This window comes from Magallana gigas, chromosome 7 (assembly GCF_963853765.1).
Source record: "Magallana gigas chromosome 7, xbMagGiga1.1, whole genome shotgun sequence".
Classification (NCBI taxonomy): domain Eukaryota; kingdom Metazoa; phylum Mollusca; class Bivalvia; order Ostreida; family Ostreidae; genus Magallana; species Magallana gigas.
The window spans coordinates 32,574,869-32,595,059 of NC_088859.1; the positions used below are offsets into that span (position 1 = coordinate 32,574,869).

The 20,191-nt window shown below is 31.7% G+C and overlaps 1 protein-coding gene across 2 annotated transcripts; it reads right to left on the bottom strand.

The window, feature by feature from the left end:
• Nucleotides 1-356: 356 nt before the first annotated feature.
• LOC105325109 (beta-1,4-N-acetylgalactosaminyltransferase bre-4) lies at nt 357-20,191 on the bottom strand. Of its 2 annotated transcripts, XM_066066701.1 has the most exons (10): nt 10,202-10,363; nt 10,051-10,114; nt 8,516-8,666; nt 8,234-8,269; nt 6,424-6,653; nt 4,670-4,857; nt 2,485-2,607; nt 1,234-1,329; nt 995-1,128; nt 357-511 (listed from the first exon to the last, which is right to left on the bottom strand). In XM_066066701.1, the coding sequence occupies exons 3-10, from the start codon at nt 8,640-8,642 to the stop codon at nt 378-380; spliced, it is 1,068 nt and encodes a 355-aa protein (XP_065922773.1). In that variant the 5' UTR covers nt 8,643-8,666; nt 10,051-10,114; nt 10,202-10,363; the 3' UTR covers nt 357-377. The 2 variants fall into 2 exon arrangements, with proteins under 2 accessions (XP_065922773.1, XP_065922772.1); XM_066066700.1 differs by lacking the exons at nt 10,051-10,114; nt 10,202-10,363 and adding an exon at nt 19,908-20,191.

Consider the following 20,191-nt stretch of genomic DNA (forward strand, 5'->3'; position numbering starts at 1 on the left):
TAACATGATTCATATGGGCGTGTCTCGACATTCTTGTCGAAAAAGTCCAAAAATTCATATTATAAAAATGTGCGTAATTCAAATTAGAAACTACATGTACTGGTCATGCAAAATAACAAATCATTCATTTTAAAATAAATAAACATTGACAAAATCAACTCCCGTCAGTTCTTCAGTACTTTGATTAAACTGAGTGAATGATGAATTCGATGTAATGTATGCTAATTGTTTCTTTTTAATTTTTCTGATTAACCATATTCATTGACTAAGCTGATAACTTGTTAAATGATATAAATAAGCCGCTGTTTTTGAATATCGCTTTTGAATATCGCTCAAAAAATCGGTAAAAGATAAAACAAAAACCCAACGTCTTTATTTCAAAACTTATTCTGTTTTATTCTTGATCCGGTGTGTTTTCTCAATTTCTTTTTGAACGTTGAATTCGATAAATTGAAGAGTTTCTGCAGTTTTGATGATTCTTTGATACGACTTTTCAGCTGATCAATAGCATCTGAAATATATGTCAAATGCATTAATAAACATCAGATAATTATATATAAGTACAATAAGTTAACAGCATTGAAGTAAACAAAAAGAAAGCAAATTTAACTGAAAAATCAAACAAAAAGAAAAAAACACACGATAAGAATGGGGACTTGCACTGTGGTATAATATATGCAGATTTGAATATTTAATTACTTTAGATCAACAATTCTAAATTGTTTTAACTCAGTATATTGAGTAGAAATCTCGAAATAAATGCCCAAGCCTAAATGTTTTGGGCCCTATAAATGATGGCCAGCGAGAAGATTAAAAATTGATCTCGTTCATATCAACCTTAAAATGATAGTTTAATTTTAAAGGAAACTATAAAATTAGAATGCAGTCTTAATCAGTGTTCTAAATCATACAATAATTTAAGCATATTAAGTAATAAGGTTTACCATACATATTAAGACATTGATATTTTTTTTCTTTATTTGTTTGTACCTACCTGCTTTATTTATGGTCACTTTTATATGAACAAACAACTTTCTGTATATCTTCTCTGTAACATGGTACTTTAAATTGCTTAATCCGTCTTTATTCTGTGTTGATTCGTTTTTACCAGTGGTTAAAACTTCATACCTTTTGAATAATATTTCTCTTTAGCAAAACAAAACATTTTATACCCATGCAAACTAGTACCGATATTTGTAATGCAGAAAAACCGATCAGTCATGAAGTGTTTACCGTAAAGGATTTTCAGATGCATGGATATGAGGAAGCATAGTATATGACGCTATGTTACTCAGGATCCTGGTAATTATCATCTTGTTTGAAACAATCCTAAACAGAAAACGATAATAAAGGAATTACACTGCGATAACAATTTCATTCCATGACTATTTGTACTTATCAATACTGATATTTGCTAACAGTCTGTATGGATCATTATGAAATAATTGGGATAACGCTAATAAAGCTCTATTAAATTGATCCTCATCTTACTTCTGCTTTATGTTCGATTTTTAAATGGGGATGTGCTTCATAAGAAAGTAAACATTTCTTGAACTGGCTTGTTTCTGCCCAAAGCTAGCCAAAACTGTTGCCAAAAGATAAAAAAAAGCACTGAATATGAGGTTCTACAGGTTGTTATTTATGCAAATTATGCATACAAAAATAGGCTTTTTAATCACTCCGAGGCGCTGTCGAACTGCGCAGCTGCAGACTTGTTTTGGAGTTTTAAATATCTGAAAAAATATGAAGAGGTTCATTAACGTCCTCTCTATAACCATTTGTTACGAAAAAGATTTAGATTTTGCACATTAATTTTGTAACTTTGTCTCAATATAGGGTACCCTATATTAATCAGTCAGAATGGAAACTATTTTCAGAATTTTAAAAAATCCAATGTACCTCTATAGACACATACAAATATATCTCTTTAGAACAGATAGTTTCTAAGACACATTTTAAGAATAGGATACCTTACTGCAAGACAAAGTTGCAACCTAAATAGGAACGTTTGGCCTTTTCCTCATCAAATGGTTGTAGGGTACACGACATCGACCCCCTTTCAGGTTTTTTCAGATTTTTCAATCTTGTTTTTAAGTCTGTAACTGCGCAGTTCTTAGTGATTATAAATGCATAATTCTGCTCTTGTGTGTATAATTTGCACACAAAACATGTAGAACCTCATATTTAATGCTTTTTATTTGTTGGCAACAGTTGTGGTCTGTTTCGAACAAACACAAACCAGTTCAAGAAATTGTTAACATTCTTATACTCAAATGTACAAGATTGCCGCACGCCCCCTTGATATTTAGACTATCAAGAATAGAGAAAAATAATTCAATTTTGGTAATCTAACATATGCTTTACTCATAACTAGATATAAACAATAATAGTAAATTTAAAGCAAAGTCAATATGTTTAAACCAAAACGTGAATAAATTGGATGTCGACGCTTTGACTGTTATTATCAAAATTTGTTAAACGCACCTATTAAATAAATCGTCATCTTCCCCTCCCCATCCAAAAAAAAGATTTGAGTAACCATTAATAGTTTTAAAGTGGTCTTTTGACATCGATGACACCCCTCCGAAGTTTTCGTCATACAGAAGTCTGCAAAACAAAAGGACAGGATTGACACATATTGTATTCTGATGCTCGCTTCTTATCATTAACCAAAAAAATTATTATATTTTCTATAGCGTAAACCAACTAAACCATTTCAGAGTATAAAACCTCCTTCGCTCTTTGCAACTTAATCTTTTTACGGAGAAGTATAACCTATACAAGTATAAATTCAGATGGTTGTAATGTAAATCGAGGGGGGCAAATTTTTCAGACATGTTTTCGGAATCTTTTAGATACACAAAATGGGCTTATATAATTAAGGTCTTCCGTTTCCAACGGAAGACCTTATTGTTATTGCTTTGTTTCTTTTTCCCTTTTATTTTTTTTTTTTCTTACGCTTTTTTGTACAAGCGATTTTTTGAAAACGACTTGACCGATTTTCGTGAAAATTTCAGATCTTGTAGATATTGATAAAAACCTTATATATAATTTTTTATTTTAATGACGTCATTTCCGTTCGGGAGATATTGACGTTTTAGTAATTTTTAGAGGGTCATTTTGTCCTGCTATCTCCTCCTAAACGAAAAAAGATATTGAATTTAAATTTTCAGGGATTGTAGACAAAAGATTGTAGATGTGTTTAAAGGCATTTGTGGTTGTCTGGCTTCAAAGGCGTCGAAGCTCGCCTGGACCCGAAAATCGAGTTTAAAAAAACGACGTAATTTTTAATGGTTTTCGTTCTTTATCTCCTTTCCTGAAAATATATTACCATAACATATAGAGCAAATAAAATTTATATTTACAGGATCTTCCGTTTGATAACAAGAAAAAGGGGCTGGTCCCTTAAATAAGGGGCCAAAAGGGCTCTAAAGTCTTTCTCCTATGGCACTTTACTGAGAAATATTTTGTAATATGTTTAAGAAGCAAAAATGTTCATCTTTTACTAATTAAACTATACATTATAAATTTTTTATTATGCGTTACGTAATTCGGGGTTTTAAGGGGCCAAAAGTCCAAAACTTCGATCGAATATATCTCAAAAAGGACAAATATTTTGAAAAGCAATATAGAATAAAAGATGCTTAGAATGATGTTTTAAACAATATTCAATCATAAAATTTTCGTTATCTGGCCCCAATAAGGAGATTAGGGGTCGGCCCCTAAAACGTCATATCCCAGATAGCTCAAAAACGGCAAAGAATTTCTAAACACTTGTTGAACAAAATATGTTTAATATCAAAAGAACTTTCGTACGATGCCAAGAAAAAGGGGCTGGCCCTTCAATTTAGGGACCAAAAGGGCTCTAAAGTCTGTCTTCCATAGCACTTTACTGAAAAATGTTTTGTTATATGTTTAGGAAGCAAAAATGTTCATCTCACATTTATTTAACAACATATTATAATTATTTTATCATGTGTTCCGTATTAAGGGGTTTTAAGGGACCAGAAGTACCAAACTTTGATAACATACCTCAAACAGAACAAATATTTTAAAAAACATTATTTTGAAAATCAATATAGAATAAAATGCTGAGAATGATGTTCCTAATAAAATTCAACCATCAATTTTTTTTGTTGCCCCAATAAGGAGATAAAGGGTCAAATATCATAGTCAAGGTCATATAACCTTCAAAAAATCGCACGGAAGACCTCCTCGTTGCTCGCAACGAGATCGTGTCTAGTTATATTTATTATTCATAGCTTAACCTATTTACATTTTTCAGTGTCTTTGCCTGTGTTAACACTAAATATCGAGTTTGTACTATATAACCAATAACTTCAAATGACGCTAAATTGAGGCGCCAGCGGGGTTTGCTAATTTATCTTTACATTTCAAATTTAACGATAGCTTAAAATGACTAGTATATAAATATAAGTAAAAAGGAATCATTCTTTGAACATTATGAGGTGATAATTTCGGTCGGGGCGTGATCAAATCTATCATAAAGCCCTTTGGGCTCTTAGACTATTGGATTTGATGACGCCCCGATCAAAATTAACACCTCATAATACTCAAAGAATGATTTCTTATTCCTTAAATAAGTACATGTGCTTTTCCGTATGATAGTTTTGGTTTCGACATCAGTTCATAATGGTGGACCACTTACTTAAATTTGTACTTGTCTATAGCAACAGACATATGTCTTGGTTGGTCTGGACATTGGTAAAGGTTTTGATCATTCAGAGGCAAGAGATCGACATCATGAAACACAAAGCAACCAAATTCCTTGTCTTTGGTTGCCTCCATGAACCCAACGTTGAATAAAAACCCTCTGTTGAATGGTATGTCTTTATCCTGTACACATAGTAAATGTAAAAAAAAAAAATACTGTAAAAATTTTATCAAATCAAACCTGAACAACCCTTTCCAATTTTTTGATTTTACTATATACTTTACATTGAAATTAAAATTATAGTAATTATCCCTACCTTACATCCTTAAATGTGGAAATATTTTTCTATTTACATAAAATTGTGTACACTTTATCAACATTGTTAAAGGAACAATTATCTCAGATTACAATGAACTACAAGTATTAAAAGCAATCCTGTTTTCCTTTGCAAAAACTTGTTAAACTTTAGATTTTGTTTTTAAATTAAAGTAAAGAATATTCTTGTTTAAGGAACTGTGATGTTTAAATTTCTTATGCATCTTATACATGTTGTTAAATGATTATAAAATAATTGTAAATTCGTTAATTTAGAAAAAAAAATGAAAAATACGATATTTAATGTAAAGATTTTATTTTTACGAAGAACATTTTTTAGACATCTTAAGGTGTAAAATTGCAATAAATCTTATAATCTTACTTTCAAAAAGATATTATACATGAATGTATAACCGGGTTTAGCTTATCACAATTATTGCTTTAAAGACAATTTGATATATCTCGTTTTTCTTACATGATAAGTTTTCTATAATGTCGATTTCAATGTTCTACAATTATGTAAACTACCGTATTCAAAATTTTCACTGCATCATATTAAGATATTTCGAAAAAACATACGGTATAAAACTGATATAATATTATATTTAAATAACTAGTATACTTTAAAATCCGGTGAAAAACCGAATTTTCTGTAAGAAAAAAATACCAAAATATTCCATATTCCACAAAATATATATATATACATGTATATCCTATAGGTAAACTATATCTCGCTTTGGAATTATTTTCCTCATGGAATATTATTTTTAAATGCGGTTATTTCAACTGTCGATCAGGTGAGATTCACTTTTATAACAAGAGTGGTTTGATACTTAATGGACAACGGCCAATTATAAATTTTGTTATACAAGTACATGGATTTTTAAGAAAGTGAATATTTGAATAATTAAAACTTTTTTAACACGACTCGTAAATGCACTGTCCGCAATATTTCTCGTTCATCGCTGCTATCCTCACAACCCCTTTATCAGCCGCAAACTTCTAAACAATTCAAAGTATTAGAACACAGGTATATCGTTTTAGTGGTCCCCACTAGGTGGACGTACATCTTATATCGCCGTGTTACTCGGTCGCGATGAAATTATCAAATTGACGCACTTTTTTCAGACAAGATAAAAGTTACTTTAAATACTCAGGTCACTGCAATATTTACAAGCAGAAATGCACATAAAACAAGAATTTAACAAACAAAACCTACGACAACGTAAGGAAAAGTACACGTTGGTCTTGGTGTGCAATCGGTTTTATCGAAATTAAAGGGGATTATTAGCTTGTTGTGTTTGGGTATGGCATGGTTTAGTATAGCCGCTAGACATAACGGTCGATATATATACATGTAGTTGTTGTGGACTACATAAGGTGCACTGTGAAATGTCGTGTTATAATTCATAAACATCATGTATCAAACCTACAAGCTCCACAACGTAGATTGCATATTCCAGTTGCTGTTTCATTAGAAAGGCGTGCATGTGATTCAGAAAAATTCTAAGGTGGCTTTCCCGATCTCGAAATGGTACAAGAATCGCTACTTTGTGTCTTGCACTGCAGTTTTCGGGATGATGACTGCCATTCGACACCATGGTGTATTTGCTTTCTATCTTCAACCAGTCTGTGTTACTTTTCTCCACATTGATTTTACCAACTGTGAAGGAGTAAAAGTGTAAAATGAGTGCTTTTACATGGGCAAAATCTGGAGTTAATTGATTAATGCTTGCGTGATCTCAAAGTTCAAAAATAGTTCAAAAATAGAATTCGAAGTTGTTCGATTAGTGTACGATGATTACTAAGTACTTGTTTTCCCTATTCTGTTTCGATGTGTTGGTCCTGTCTAGAATGACGTTGTTGGAGCAAATTAAGAAATAAATTACCTGTCCATCTCCCCATGATTTTGATATTGACATATAGTTAGGATAGAAATCACACAAGTCGAAGAAAAAATCCTATATCTACTTTTTATATGTTCTTTTGCATAAAGCCTCTTGATTTATTACTAAAAACGAGGTGGTCAAAACGTAAAGATATGATGTCTAAAGACGTCACAACTTTGAACTATACTTGCACAAACAACATCAAAACCACACTGCCAGGCACCTGACGTTAAACCATTTCATCTTTAATCGGCTAATTTCCTGTACTATAACATAACAAGGTTCATCACATCGCCATTTTAAAAAAAATTCACACTCTCATCTATCACGATTTTTTTTAAATTATTCATGCAAAGAAGATGGGGAATAACATGGCGCAAATGCCCATTCGGTTTAGTAGTGAAATACAATTTTGAATTTTTCCCCAATTAAATCTATTCAAATATATTATAATACAACTTTGCAAAAGCAAAATTTCTAACTATAGTCAGTTTTTAATATATTTAACAAAAAATAAGAAAAAAAATATTGTCGGAAGTTTTGGTAGTATCGAACACGTTACATAAAAACCCTAGATTATATAAGGTTAGCTTATGCCAGGTACTCTAACCACTGAGCCATTTCAGACAAAACAAAGTGTGCTTTTTAAATATTATGTGTGACTAAGGCCACGAACTACCGGACTTGAATTATTTTTCAAAACGTTCAATTGTTGGGACACAAAATGATATTTTAAATGTATAGTGGGTCATTTCTCCACGTTTTTGTTGATTGAAATCGGGTTTTTTTCCAATAGACCTTAATAAGATTATGAGAAAAATATGGAGCACAGACCAACTCTATAAAAGAAAATGCCTTGAAGTTCTAAAAAATGACAGTATTTGCAGGTTTTGATACGTATACGCCTGTTTGAGTCAACATATTCCAAGTATTGAACATACCTACAGGTTAAAAACCAATGATTCGTTAAATATATATTGTTTTAAATGATTAAAAAAAACCATCAGATTTGTTGATACTTTAATTTTTCAGTAGCCTGTCCGACCGCGTATGGGCATTTTACACGCCTTATCCACCCATCTTCTTTAACATTTACTAATATCTCTCGATCGTATCCTACTACCAATATGTGTATACTTTTACATCGTCAATTAAGTTCATAATACAACAGTTCCGATTTTCATACTCCAAATTCAGCCTATTGCTTCTGCTATAAATAAATCTTGAAAAATACAGATGGAATGTTTATAATGCAAAAGGAATAATTCAGTGTTGGAAGTCATTTTTTGCGTAAATGTTCTTTATTATTATATCAGCGTAACATTTACCGTGAAAATGAATGTTTAAAACTTACCTAAGCCTTGCGGAATAAGGGGACATATGTTTACAGCTTCAAAAAACAAAAAAACAAAGACAAATTACAAGAATGTGCAATACTAGTATTTGTTTCCAAAATAGCATGATAACAATCTTATGTTTATACTGTACAGACACATTACACTATAATGGCAATAAAAGAAACAAAACTCGTGACTTATTTATATCTTATTTCAAGCAATTCTAAATGTTTCTTTCTGTAGGGATCAAAATAAAAGTTTGAAAGGGAAATATTTATTCTTGTTTATCATACGCTTACAGATGTTGCCATTCTGTTCATACATAGCACGGGGTTTGCCTTTTACTGAAGAATACCAAAGTACTAGGTGCACTGTCTGGAGGAAAATAATAAGAACAGCTGCCTTTTTTACAACGGTCAACGACATGCTGCTCTGAATGACACTCACAGTCTGAAAGAATCAATCAAGGCGTAAAGGTTTTCGTTGTTGTGACTCACAAACCACTAATTACCAAAACTGCAATTATTCAGGATTCAGACATATGGTATTTCTCATTTAATAAATTACGATGATCAAAATTAGACAACTCTGCTTACAAGAAAAAGCAATGGGTTGACCAAACACAAAAATATGGGCATTTTTCTCCGCTCTGCTCCGCGATATTGCAGCATGATATGTTGCGATAGTGCAGCATGTTATGTTGCGATATTGCAGCATGTTATGTTGAATGAGCACGCGGCCTGTTACAAAACTTGGGTTGAATCTTTCTGAACTGAGCACAATCATAATATTATCCTAATTTATTTTTCCTCTGGTGTTATATATAAATTTTACTATTTTTAAGGATCTCAAAGAGCATTCGAGTAATCTTTCGCTCCGTCATTATGATTCTCGTCTAAAATATTTTAGTCGTTTACTCGTAATAAAGTAAAATAAAATTGAATAAGTTAATGGATTAGGTGGTTGTACAAATATTTTTTTTCTTCCTGTTAATAATCATCATAAGTCGTTTGTTTTTAGAATCAATAAATTTTAATTACTGATATGGCACAGGACAATTACTTAGCAGGGAAGGAGCTAGGTTGTGTCTGCTGCCTAATCCTTTATAATGTTATATTTGAATAAAATATTGTTTAAATAAAAAACAAGGACTTAGAAAGGAACAAGATACATTTGATTTGCCTGAGGTGAAACGTAGCTTAGTAGTGTGTAATCGTCACAAGAAAAAAGGAAAGCCAAAACAATTTCTAAAAGATACTGAGATTACATACTTTTCGATTTAATTTCAAATAAAATACATCGAGTACGTATAATATTGAGTTTTAATATAGTTATAAATAAGTTCTTTAATGTTTTTGAGTTTAAGATATGTATTGTGTTGGTGACAGTAGCATTATTTTATATAATCAACGACTATTCGACTATCGCTCGAGTAAATTTGACATCCCTTCTATTTTTGGTAATCGCCATCACGTGACATACATAAACCCTTAAAGAAAAAAAAACATTTGAGAGAATGATTGAGATTTTGTGAAACTTCCTTGTAGACCTTCTTTTTTCAGTTGCTATTAAATCAAACTGAGAAGACCCTTTTTGATTCACTACATGTATATATGCCAAGTAACTAATTTTTCATTGATTAAACTATACTACTAAAGGCACTCCAAATTCATTAAATTAATTTTACTAATTAAAAAGCATAACTATGGCTTCAATTAAAAAATTAAATGCTCAAAAAATGATTTTCAAATAAAAAAACCCCCGAAACATATAATGAGTTAATCATTAACTGTGAAATAATTGTAACAAAAAGTTACAAGAAAAGATTACTCACATTAACTTTTTGGCTAAATCACTTTTGCACACGTAGACCGGCCTGAGAGAAAATCGATATATATCTCGAGAGAAAAACGGGCGATGGATCAAACAAGTAAGATCATACATCAAAAATAAAAACCTTACTATAGTGACCTTTATAGTATTACCCTTCGTCGCATCATCGTTGGTCTGACCGCCGCAGGTTCGGTAGACTGAGAGGACTATTACATGTATACTTCTATAATCAAGCATGGCAATCTGTGTATAACACGACGATTTGATTTGTTTTATCTATCTAGAAAAAAAAGATAGAGGATAGATTCAGGGACCTCTATACTAGCGTAAGGATATAAGTCCCTGGAAGAATGATATCTATATATATATATATAACACTGTGCCGGATAATTATGCCAGTATCAAGGTGTCATTTTTGCACCCGCTTAAGCTGCATATATCGAAAAATTCAAATATGCCATATGATAGACCATTGCTTAAAGAGTTAACACCCACTTTTGTTATCATTGTATCTCACCTGTCAGGTGAGATATTTACCTTTCAAAAATAAATTCCTATAGGAAAATAGTTTTTCCCATAGGAAACACAATATTCCTATAGGTAATTTTAAATTTCCTATCGGAATACAAGAACTTCTTATAGGAATTTCAATTCCGATAGGATTTGATAAAATCCGATAGGCAAACTTAATATCCTATAGGAAAACTACATGTCTGAATCAAATTCCTACAGGAAATACCATTCTTCTATAGGAAATATAATTCCTATAGGACTTTTTAAAAATCCTATAGGATTGTCAATATTTCCTGTAGGAGAATCAATTCTCCTTATTTATCATCATTTTCCTATGGGATATTAAATTTAAAAGGTAAATATTTCACTTGTCAGATGAAACACACTGAAAACAAAAGTGGTTATATATTCTCTAGACAATGGTCTACCATTTGGTATACATGGATTTTCCTGAAACAGCATATTAAGCGGGTGCAAAAATGCCACCTTGCCACTGGCATAATTAACCGGCACAGTGTTATATACGAGGGTTGTCCAAAAGGTTCATGGACACATGTGATTTTATTCAAAATAACGACGCCATTATCAGGAAAGTACTAGTATTAATAATTAATATTTTAATATAGAGTATAATAATGTACATGTATAAAAATTAGAGCGATGTACATTTTTGTATTGTAGTTATTATTATATATACATTGCCTAAACAGGCCGCACGGCCCAGTCTAACGTTGATCGAGTTATAACGACGTTTCCATAACGTCGTAGTCCTTAGGCGGGTTCAACAGAGCGCTCGCCAAAATTCCCTATACCCGCAACACAAATTTTGGCGAGCGATCGCGAGCTCTCGCTCTGTTGAACTCGCCTCTGAGTTATATGCCGCATTCACCATTAGGTAAGAGGGTACAAACGCATACTCCATCAATATACCGCTTGTGTCACTTGTGGATAAGTAACCTCGAACTTTTTCGATGTGTTTCATGTTTCCCTCATAGTTTGTTTTGTTTCTATCGGTGTGTTACCTCAGTCGACATTGCAGAAAAAATACATAACCCGCGTTAGCGGGTTATGTAATTTTTTCTGCAATGATCGCTACCTTCATAAGAAGAGAAAGCAATTTATTGTTTAAATTAACAATTTCTTTTAACTAATTATTAAAATGATTATGAAAATTTAGTTAAATTCACTAAATTACTGTTAATGTACAAACTACATAAGTACGTTAGCTAAGTGAAACAGCCAAATCGTCACTCGTGAGACTTTGAGGCTAACATCATCATGATCATTTCGTACAGTCCGTGATTTTCCTTAGGTCGCTGTAGGTTTCAACCAATCGATAAACAGGGCGTGTCAATTTTAGTCCTGTCATTTTCTTATCAGTTTCAGCCGCTGTAGATTTCGACCAATCGATAAATGGGGCGTGTAGATTTCAGTCTGACTGTTTCTATAGTTTTCTGAATTAACTATAAGTTTCCGTAAGAAATAGAAGGAATAATACTTGGTAGATGTAAATATAACTCTATGATGGCGCGCTGTTCCGTGTGGTCAGCTGACGTCGCTTTTCATGCGATTTTAAAAACATGTTCTTGCCGTAAAATCTTTTAAAAGTCTTCTGCTAGTTTGGAAATAGCTTCAAATGATGCATGAAAATGACGTACATCATACAGACTACATTATAATAGATTATGAAGTTTTAAATTTTTTTTTATAAAAACTATAAACAATTATATCTAAAAACTCAATTACAAAGTTTGGACAATTTTTACGCTGGGACTTGCCTACTTTCCACGACTCTTTGATACATAAAAACTTTTGTTTATCTCTGTGGAAAACATTCAAAACCACTTTAGTTTGATTTGAAATATCATGACAAAGATTTAAATATAAAATATGTATCTATTAACCCATTTAAAATGACAAAAAACGCAATTGTCCGCGAACTTTTTGGACAACCCTTGACAACATTCTACGTCGTTTATTTCTATTTCACTCAATTATTTGCCTTATCTAGAGGTTACTATCAATTAGATGAATTACCAGGAAAAAAAAAATCATAATAGTATGGTACTAGTAAACGTAAAAGTGTTTATATAACGTCTTGAGGTTTCTCTTTTCTTCATTTTATCCCTGGGACAACACATACTTGGTTAAGGCTCACTGAGCGGCTCATACTGTATAACTGATGTTTTAGAAATGCAATACTCGATAAAATTTTGTTTCTGTTTTGTAAAGAAATGTAATATTTATGATCTAGACAAGGGTTGGAAGTTGGGGGTCCTGAACCCTGGAAAATGCAAACTTGTTAAATTTCCATAGTAAAGTTATCGAAAATGGACCCCTCCTCCCCACCCACCCGCCGGGGAAAATTTTGAGATCCGCGCATAAATATCGTTGTCGTTGGTGTTCATTTTGCTCATCAATATTATACATTTATTGCATGATGGTGAGTGAAATATGAAGATTAATTCCCCTAAGAAAAATCATATTTCCTGAGGGATTTAATCGAGGGAAATATGATTATTCTTTGGGGATTAAATCTTTAGATCTAACGAACAGTCATGCAATAAAAGATTTATTACTCCGAACAACATGTGATGACACAAAATACGTCGATTTCTTACAATTTTTCGACTTGCGAAAGCAATTTCGTCGTGACTGTTTGGTTTTTTTGGTAATTAAGGTCTTCCGTTTCCAACGGAAGACCTTATAGTGATTGTTAGGTTTTTTCTTTCTTTCTTATTAAGGTCTTCCGTTTCCAACGGAAGACCTTATAGTGATTGTAATGTTTCTTTTTATTAAGGTCTTCCATTTCCAACGGTGTTTAAACAGTTTCATTTGTCGTCCGTCACTTCCGGTCCACAGCGGAAGAGTTCAAACAAAACAAACTGTTTATCCGATAAACTGTTTTAATTTTGATAGTTTTAGCTACTTTGATGAATAATAATGTAAAATAGGAAAGTAAACAAGATATAAAAAATTTAAATTTCATTAAGCACTTCCGTTTGTCCGTTTCCTGTCACGAGACAAAAAACCTTATATCGAAGAGATCTCAAAAACGGTAACGACTTCAACAACCAAACTTTGTAGGATTATAGACCTGTGTATGGATACGTCTTAACACTATTTTGTTTTAACCGGCGTAACTTCCGGTCGTCACAGGAAGTACACCAAATTCTGATTTTTAAAAAATATGTTGGTTATTTAGCATGGAAGGTAACATTTTAGTTACAAAAATACAGGAGGTCATCCACACATGGTAAAAAAACCAAAAAAAGTTCTACTTCCGGTGAGACATCTCAAATATCTCAGATAGCCTTCTTTTAAAAAAACAAACTACCCCCAAGATCTCAGAAACAGTGAGACATCAAGACACAAAACTTGTATGGATAATGGACATTTGAATGAACATGTGTTGAACGGGTTCCATTTGGTCGTACGTCACTTCCGGTTTTCACTCGAAGTGTTCAAGCAATAAAAGATTTTTTGTTTTGTTTTAACATTAGAATTTTTTTAACATTTTACTCAATGTGATGAACAATAACGTATCATAGGTAAATGTACTAAAATACGTATTTTCAATTTCTTAATCACTTCCGTTCGTTCGTTTCCGGTCCCGAGACAAAAACCTTTTCTCAACGAGATATTATAACTAACAAAAACTTGAACATCCAAACTTTGAGGAAAGACAAGGCAATGTATGAAGATATGTTTACTATGTTTTGTATGATCCGGCGTAACTTCCGGTCGTCACAGAAAGTACTAAAAAAATGACGTTTTGTCTTTTTGTTTTGTTTATTTCTTGGGAATTCCTTTACAGTATAAATTATATCCGTTTTCTGTTTACAACAGAAATGGATCTTTTGTACAGATTTATATGTGAGGAACGGAAGACCTTTTTGTTGCTATAGCAACAAGAGTCTAGTTATTCTTATTTTTCCCCGTTTTTCTCAGAGATGACTGGATATATTTTCTTGAAATTTTCAGGAATGATAGAGAATGAAAATATCTCGAGACGTTCTTTTATTTTTTGAAAATTCATTTCCGGTCGTCCGTTTCCTGTCCCGCGACGAAAAAGCTTGTCACCTCGAGATCTCAAAAATGGTAAAGACTTGAACAACCAAACTTTGTACGATGATAGACCTGTGTATGTAGATGTGTTTAAACTATTTTGTTTTGTTTGTCGTAACTTCCGGTCGTCACCGGAAGCACTTCAAAAATAGTTGTTTTACGCATTAAATTCATTTTCCATAAATGAAATATATAAGTATAAATCTATACATAGGTTATCTATGTGATGTTAAGTCAACAAAAAAATTCTACTTCCGCTGAGATATCTCAATCATCTCAGGTAGCTTTGTTAAAACACATTTTTTACCCGTGAGATCTCAGAAATTATAAGTGATCAAGACACGAAACTTTCATGGATGAAAGACATTTGATTGAAGATGTGTTTAACCGGTTTTATTTTGTCTTCCGTCGCTTCCGGTCAACACCGGAAGAGTTCAAACAAATCGAGCTGTTTATCAGTTTAACTGTTTCCCTTTGACATTTTTAGTTAGATAAATGAAAAATAATGTACAAAAGGCAAGTATACAAGAAATATTAAGTACAATTTACATTGAGCACTTCTGTTTGTCCATTTCCTGTCCCGAGACAAAAAACCTTATTTCGACGAGATCTCAAAAATGGTGACGACTTGAACAACCAAACTTTGTGGGGTGATAGAATTATGTATGAACATGTGTTAACACTATTTTTTTTTACGTTACTTCCGGTCGTCACAGGAAGTACTTCCAATTTTATTTGTTTAAAAATATTTTGGTTATTTAGCATGGAAGTAACATTTTAGCTGTAGAAATACAAAAGGTCATCTACACATGGTAAAACAACTAAAAAAAGTTCTACTTCCGGTAAGACATCTCAAATATCATAGGTAGCCTTCCTTTCTAAAAACAAAGTACCCAAAAGATCTCAGAAACTGTGAGAGATCATGACACGAAAATAAATGGATGATGGACATTTGATTGAACATGTGTTAAACGGGTTTCATTTGGTCGTACATCACTTCCGGTTCTCACTCGAAGCGTTCAAGCAAGAGAAGTATTTTTTTTTTAAATTTAGTTCTTTTTAAAACACTTTACTCAATTTGATGAAAAGTAACGTACCGTAGGTAAATGTACTAAAATATCTACTTTCAATTTCTTAAATCACTTCCGTTTGTTCTTTTCCGGTCCAATGACAAAAACCTTTTTTCAACGTGATATTATAACTGACTTTTTGTTTTGTTTAACTTAGAAATAATTTCTTTGGATTCCTTTACAGTATATATTATATCCCTTTTCTGTTCACAAGTCAAATGGATTTTTATGTGCAGATTGATACATGAGGAACGGAAGACATTTTTGTTGCTATAGCAACAAAAGTCTTGTTGTTTTTGTTTTTTGTTTTTGTTTTTTGGTGTTGTTTGCTTGTTTTTTGTTTTTGTTTGTTTGTATTTGGTTATTTAAGAGCGCAATGCCTCATTATTTCTGTTCTTCTTGAAATAAAATGGAATCGTATTAAAGCAGAATTCTTTTTATTCAATAGTGTTAACTTGTCAACTACGGTCCATGCCAGTTCATGAAAATTCTAAACGAGGGAAACATAAATAGTAAGTATATTCGTAAATAAATGCGAAAAAACCAATTAAAATCGAAATGTCAATTCAATTCAGTTCATTCACTCAAACCATGAAATGTACGTGAAGTCTATCAGTAAGTATATATAATAATATATATATATATATAGATAAAAAGTAAAATAAGAAAACACGAAAAACGTTCAATATAGCTTAAGTGCTTTCATTTTAAAGCTATATAATGGTAACATAGTAACGTGACGTAAAAAAAACTTGAACGTTGAACGGCAATGTCTATTATGACGTCATAGCTAGATTTAGCGGAAAAAATATAATATGCAACATAGTAGATAATACACAATTCAATACATTATTATTACAGACAGTTCAATTTGGGTTTAAAAATACGGATGAAATGTTTTTCTTTTTCTCTTCTTTGAACGTTGCTGTCACTCAACAGTTTGTAAAATGGAAATATCTTAAACTGTTTATTGCCGCAAGTATCCAAATGTTCACTTAACGGTATCTGTCGATATCCCGGGGTGTTTATGTGTTGTTTATGCACACGCACACGGGCCCGAAGTGGATTGCTTGTTTCCCCAATATAGTACTCGTTGCAGCCTTCTACACTTAGTAACTGTGTGTTTAGTATCAAAATGGGAAGTGCACAATATTCGTTTTAGATTTTTAGGCTGACGTCTACTGTTAATGAAGTTTACATCTTTGTAAATTTCTTTCGTGGATTGGTCGTTGATGAGGATATTATTAAACTGATGAATTATTGGCGTAATGTTCATATTTCTTGGATTAAAGGTATGTACAAATGGAATAATATCAATGGTTTTTTCCGGATGTTTACTGGCTAATAATTCCGATCTATCATACCTCCTGTATATTGAACGTTTTTCGTGTTTTCTTATTTTACTTTTTATCTATAACTCGCCGACCACTGTGAATTTTATTGTGTTTCACTATATATATATATATATATATATATATATATATATATATATATATATATATATATATATATATATATATATATATATATTTCAGAAATCTGAGGTACATTTTATAAATGAATAGATATATAGTAAATAAATATTAAGTAGGCATAAAAATAATAGATATATATATATATATATATATATATATATATATATATATATATATATATATATATATATATATATATATATATATATATATATATATAATGAAAATATGATGAAATAAAATTATGGAGGAAATAACATATTTTTTCAGATTTGTAACGTTAGTACAAGACACAAGTTCAAAAGACAACCTAGTATTTTTTGCTGAACAGTGTTTATCATCAAGATATTTATGTCAAAACGTCAATTACTTTTTACATTCAAGAATATAATGGAATTCTTCTGCAATTTGACCTGGATTACAGAGTTTACATATTCTTTGGTGTAAAGGAATGTTGTATCATCTCCCAGTCTTCACTGAGAGATGGTGGTTTGAGATTCTAAATTTTACAAAAATATTTCTGAGCTTATGTGCAATATATTAATGTAATTATGATAAGTACATTTTTCTTAAAAATCTTGTATATTTGCCCTTTTGACAGCTCAGATACTTCACCAGACCATTTTTGGATATAATGTTCTTGTAACCTTTGTTTTACCATGGCAGAAATCCACCATACATTTACAGCATTTTGTTCAGACTAAATATTTGAAAAACCAAAACCGCATAAATCTAATATGGGAGTAATCGGAGATGAACGGAGATTGTACAGTTTATGAACTTTTATCCAATTCAAGCCTTAATTTCATTTTAACGGTCTTCGAATATGGCCACGATTCAACAAACTGAAGCATAATAAAAAAGAAATGACAGTTTTATTTGCATTTTGCCCTGAATTATGTTTTAAGAAGTTTAAATTTCCCTATTTGACAAAATGTAGAACCCTTTCAATTATATCAAAGTTAAAATTTGAAATCAGAAGATTTAATCCCGTACCAACCAAGTTCATATCCCGGTGAACTTTTCAAAATTGCTGTTTATTACTTTTATTTGCATTTGAAAAAGGCAGACCGTTCAGAATTGTTAATCCAACCGACAAGTGATCAGGAAAATTGGTTTGCGTTTTTCACCGTGCGAGTTCGTGCGTGATCGTGCGGGTTTTTCGTTTTGTAACTTTTTTTACGGAATGCCAAGATTTATTCTTCAAAACAACGACAAGTAGTTTTTGTAAAACAATGTGAATTTAAAACTTTTTTTTATGGAAGAACATTGACAGTTTATTCATTATTTTTTAACATTCATTCTCTCTTTCGTCGTTAAATACATTTAGTAAGTATTTCCATAGCTCATTCCTTTGTTCGGTCGAGTTCGTTTTGCATAATTTTATAATCAGTCTATATCAAGCATCCATTGGGTCTTGACAAATAATCTTAATCTTATTAGCAAAAGTGACACGTTGAATGAAAGCGGTCAAGCTTCCCCATTCCCCGTTTTAAACTAAACGATTATTCGCAACGATTTTTCTTGCAAATACGATACGCATTCCTATCTGGTACATTGTATAAACATTTATTTGAAATATTTATTTAGACGCTTTGAAATTTAGAATATATAGAAATGAATCAATTATGTACTGTAAATTATGAAAATATTAGATGCAAAATATTGAAATTCTATAGAACAAGGTAACAAATTAACCTGTATCCTGCATAATTAAATCGTACGTAAGGGAATTGAATTACATTAACAATCAACCTGTATATAAATAATTTCGTGTAGTTTATGCATTATCTTCATTTCTTTTACACTTAATGTTCTTTAACTTATGATAGAATTTAGTATTCGTTATGCAGACAATAATTTTTGTGGAATCCTACATATTTCTGTATGAATGTTTAAAATTGTTTACTCGTAAAATATAAAACAGTGCGTGACTTGAAGTACATGTCGCTTTTCAATAAAACACAACATATAGCAATACAAATTAAAGCAATACGTTTCGTGAATTCTAACCTGAAAATTCAATTTTGATTTTGCGTGTTTAATGGTGTAGAATCGTTCTGTTGTGTGTTTTATCGTTTTTGTTCGTGTATCGTGAAAATTCAGTAAGTTAGTGATCGTGTATCGTGCGTGATCGTTCGTGTATCTTGCGTGATCGTTCGTTTATCAGAATCGTGCGTGTCGTTTGTCAACAATAACGTTGCTACCACTGTATGATATTAATGTATGTTGCATTTATCTATTTTTGTACCCGTTTACCTGGACAGTAATTTAAACCTGTGTGGGATTTATGAATGAGAGTACAAGCACCCGATAACAACCAAGGATAATTTTGACCATGCAGTGATGGTCATGAATAAACATACCTTTTGTGCCGGATTGATTTGATAGCCAGGGAGACATCTTGACCATGGCGTGCTGATCATAAATGAACATTAAGTGCACAGTACCTCTTTTGGGTTTGATATGAATATCTTTACCATGGCGTGGTAATCATAAATACATTAAGTGCTTGATACCTCTTTTGTTTTTGATATGGATTATTAATGAACTATAATTGGAGAGAACTGTGAAATTAGATCGGAACTGTTAATTATACAAAATATTATTATTTTTATTATTTGTTGAATAACCTTATTAAACTTATTTATATTAGTACTCTGTTTTCTTTGTGCTGTGTTACATGTACAGAGTCATTTTGGTGCCTTACGACAGGATAAAGATATTCTTACCAGCTACCGCTTATCTCGAACGGGTTCAAGTTGCCAAGGGAAAATTTTGGATCATCTATATCCTCTCTTGGTAAGTTTTTGTCTTGACATTGCCACAAACACAATGCGAAATATCATGTCTGAAGAAGCTTTTATATCTGCTATTCAAGATTTGTCATTTACGATGAATAATTTAAATCAAAATTTTGGAACAAGTCAAATCACACCTTTTGACGGGGATCCTAAAGTTTTTAAAAGATGGATTAAGGCTGTTGAGAAACATGCATTATTAGAGAGGGTTCAAG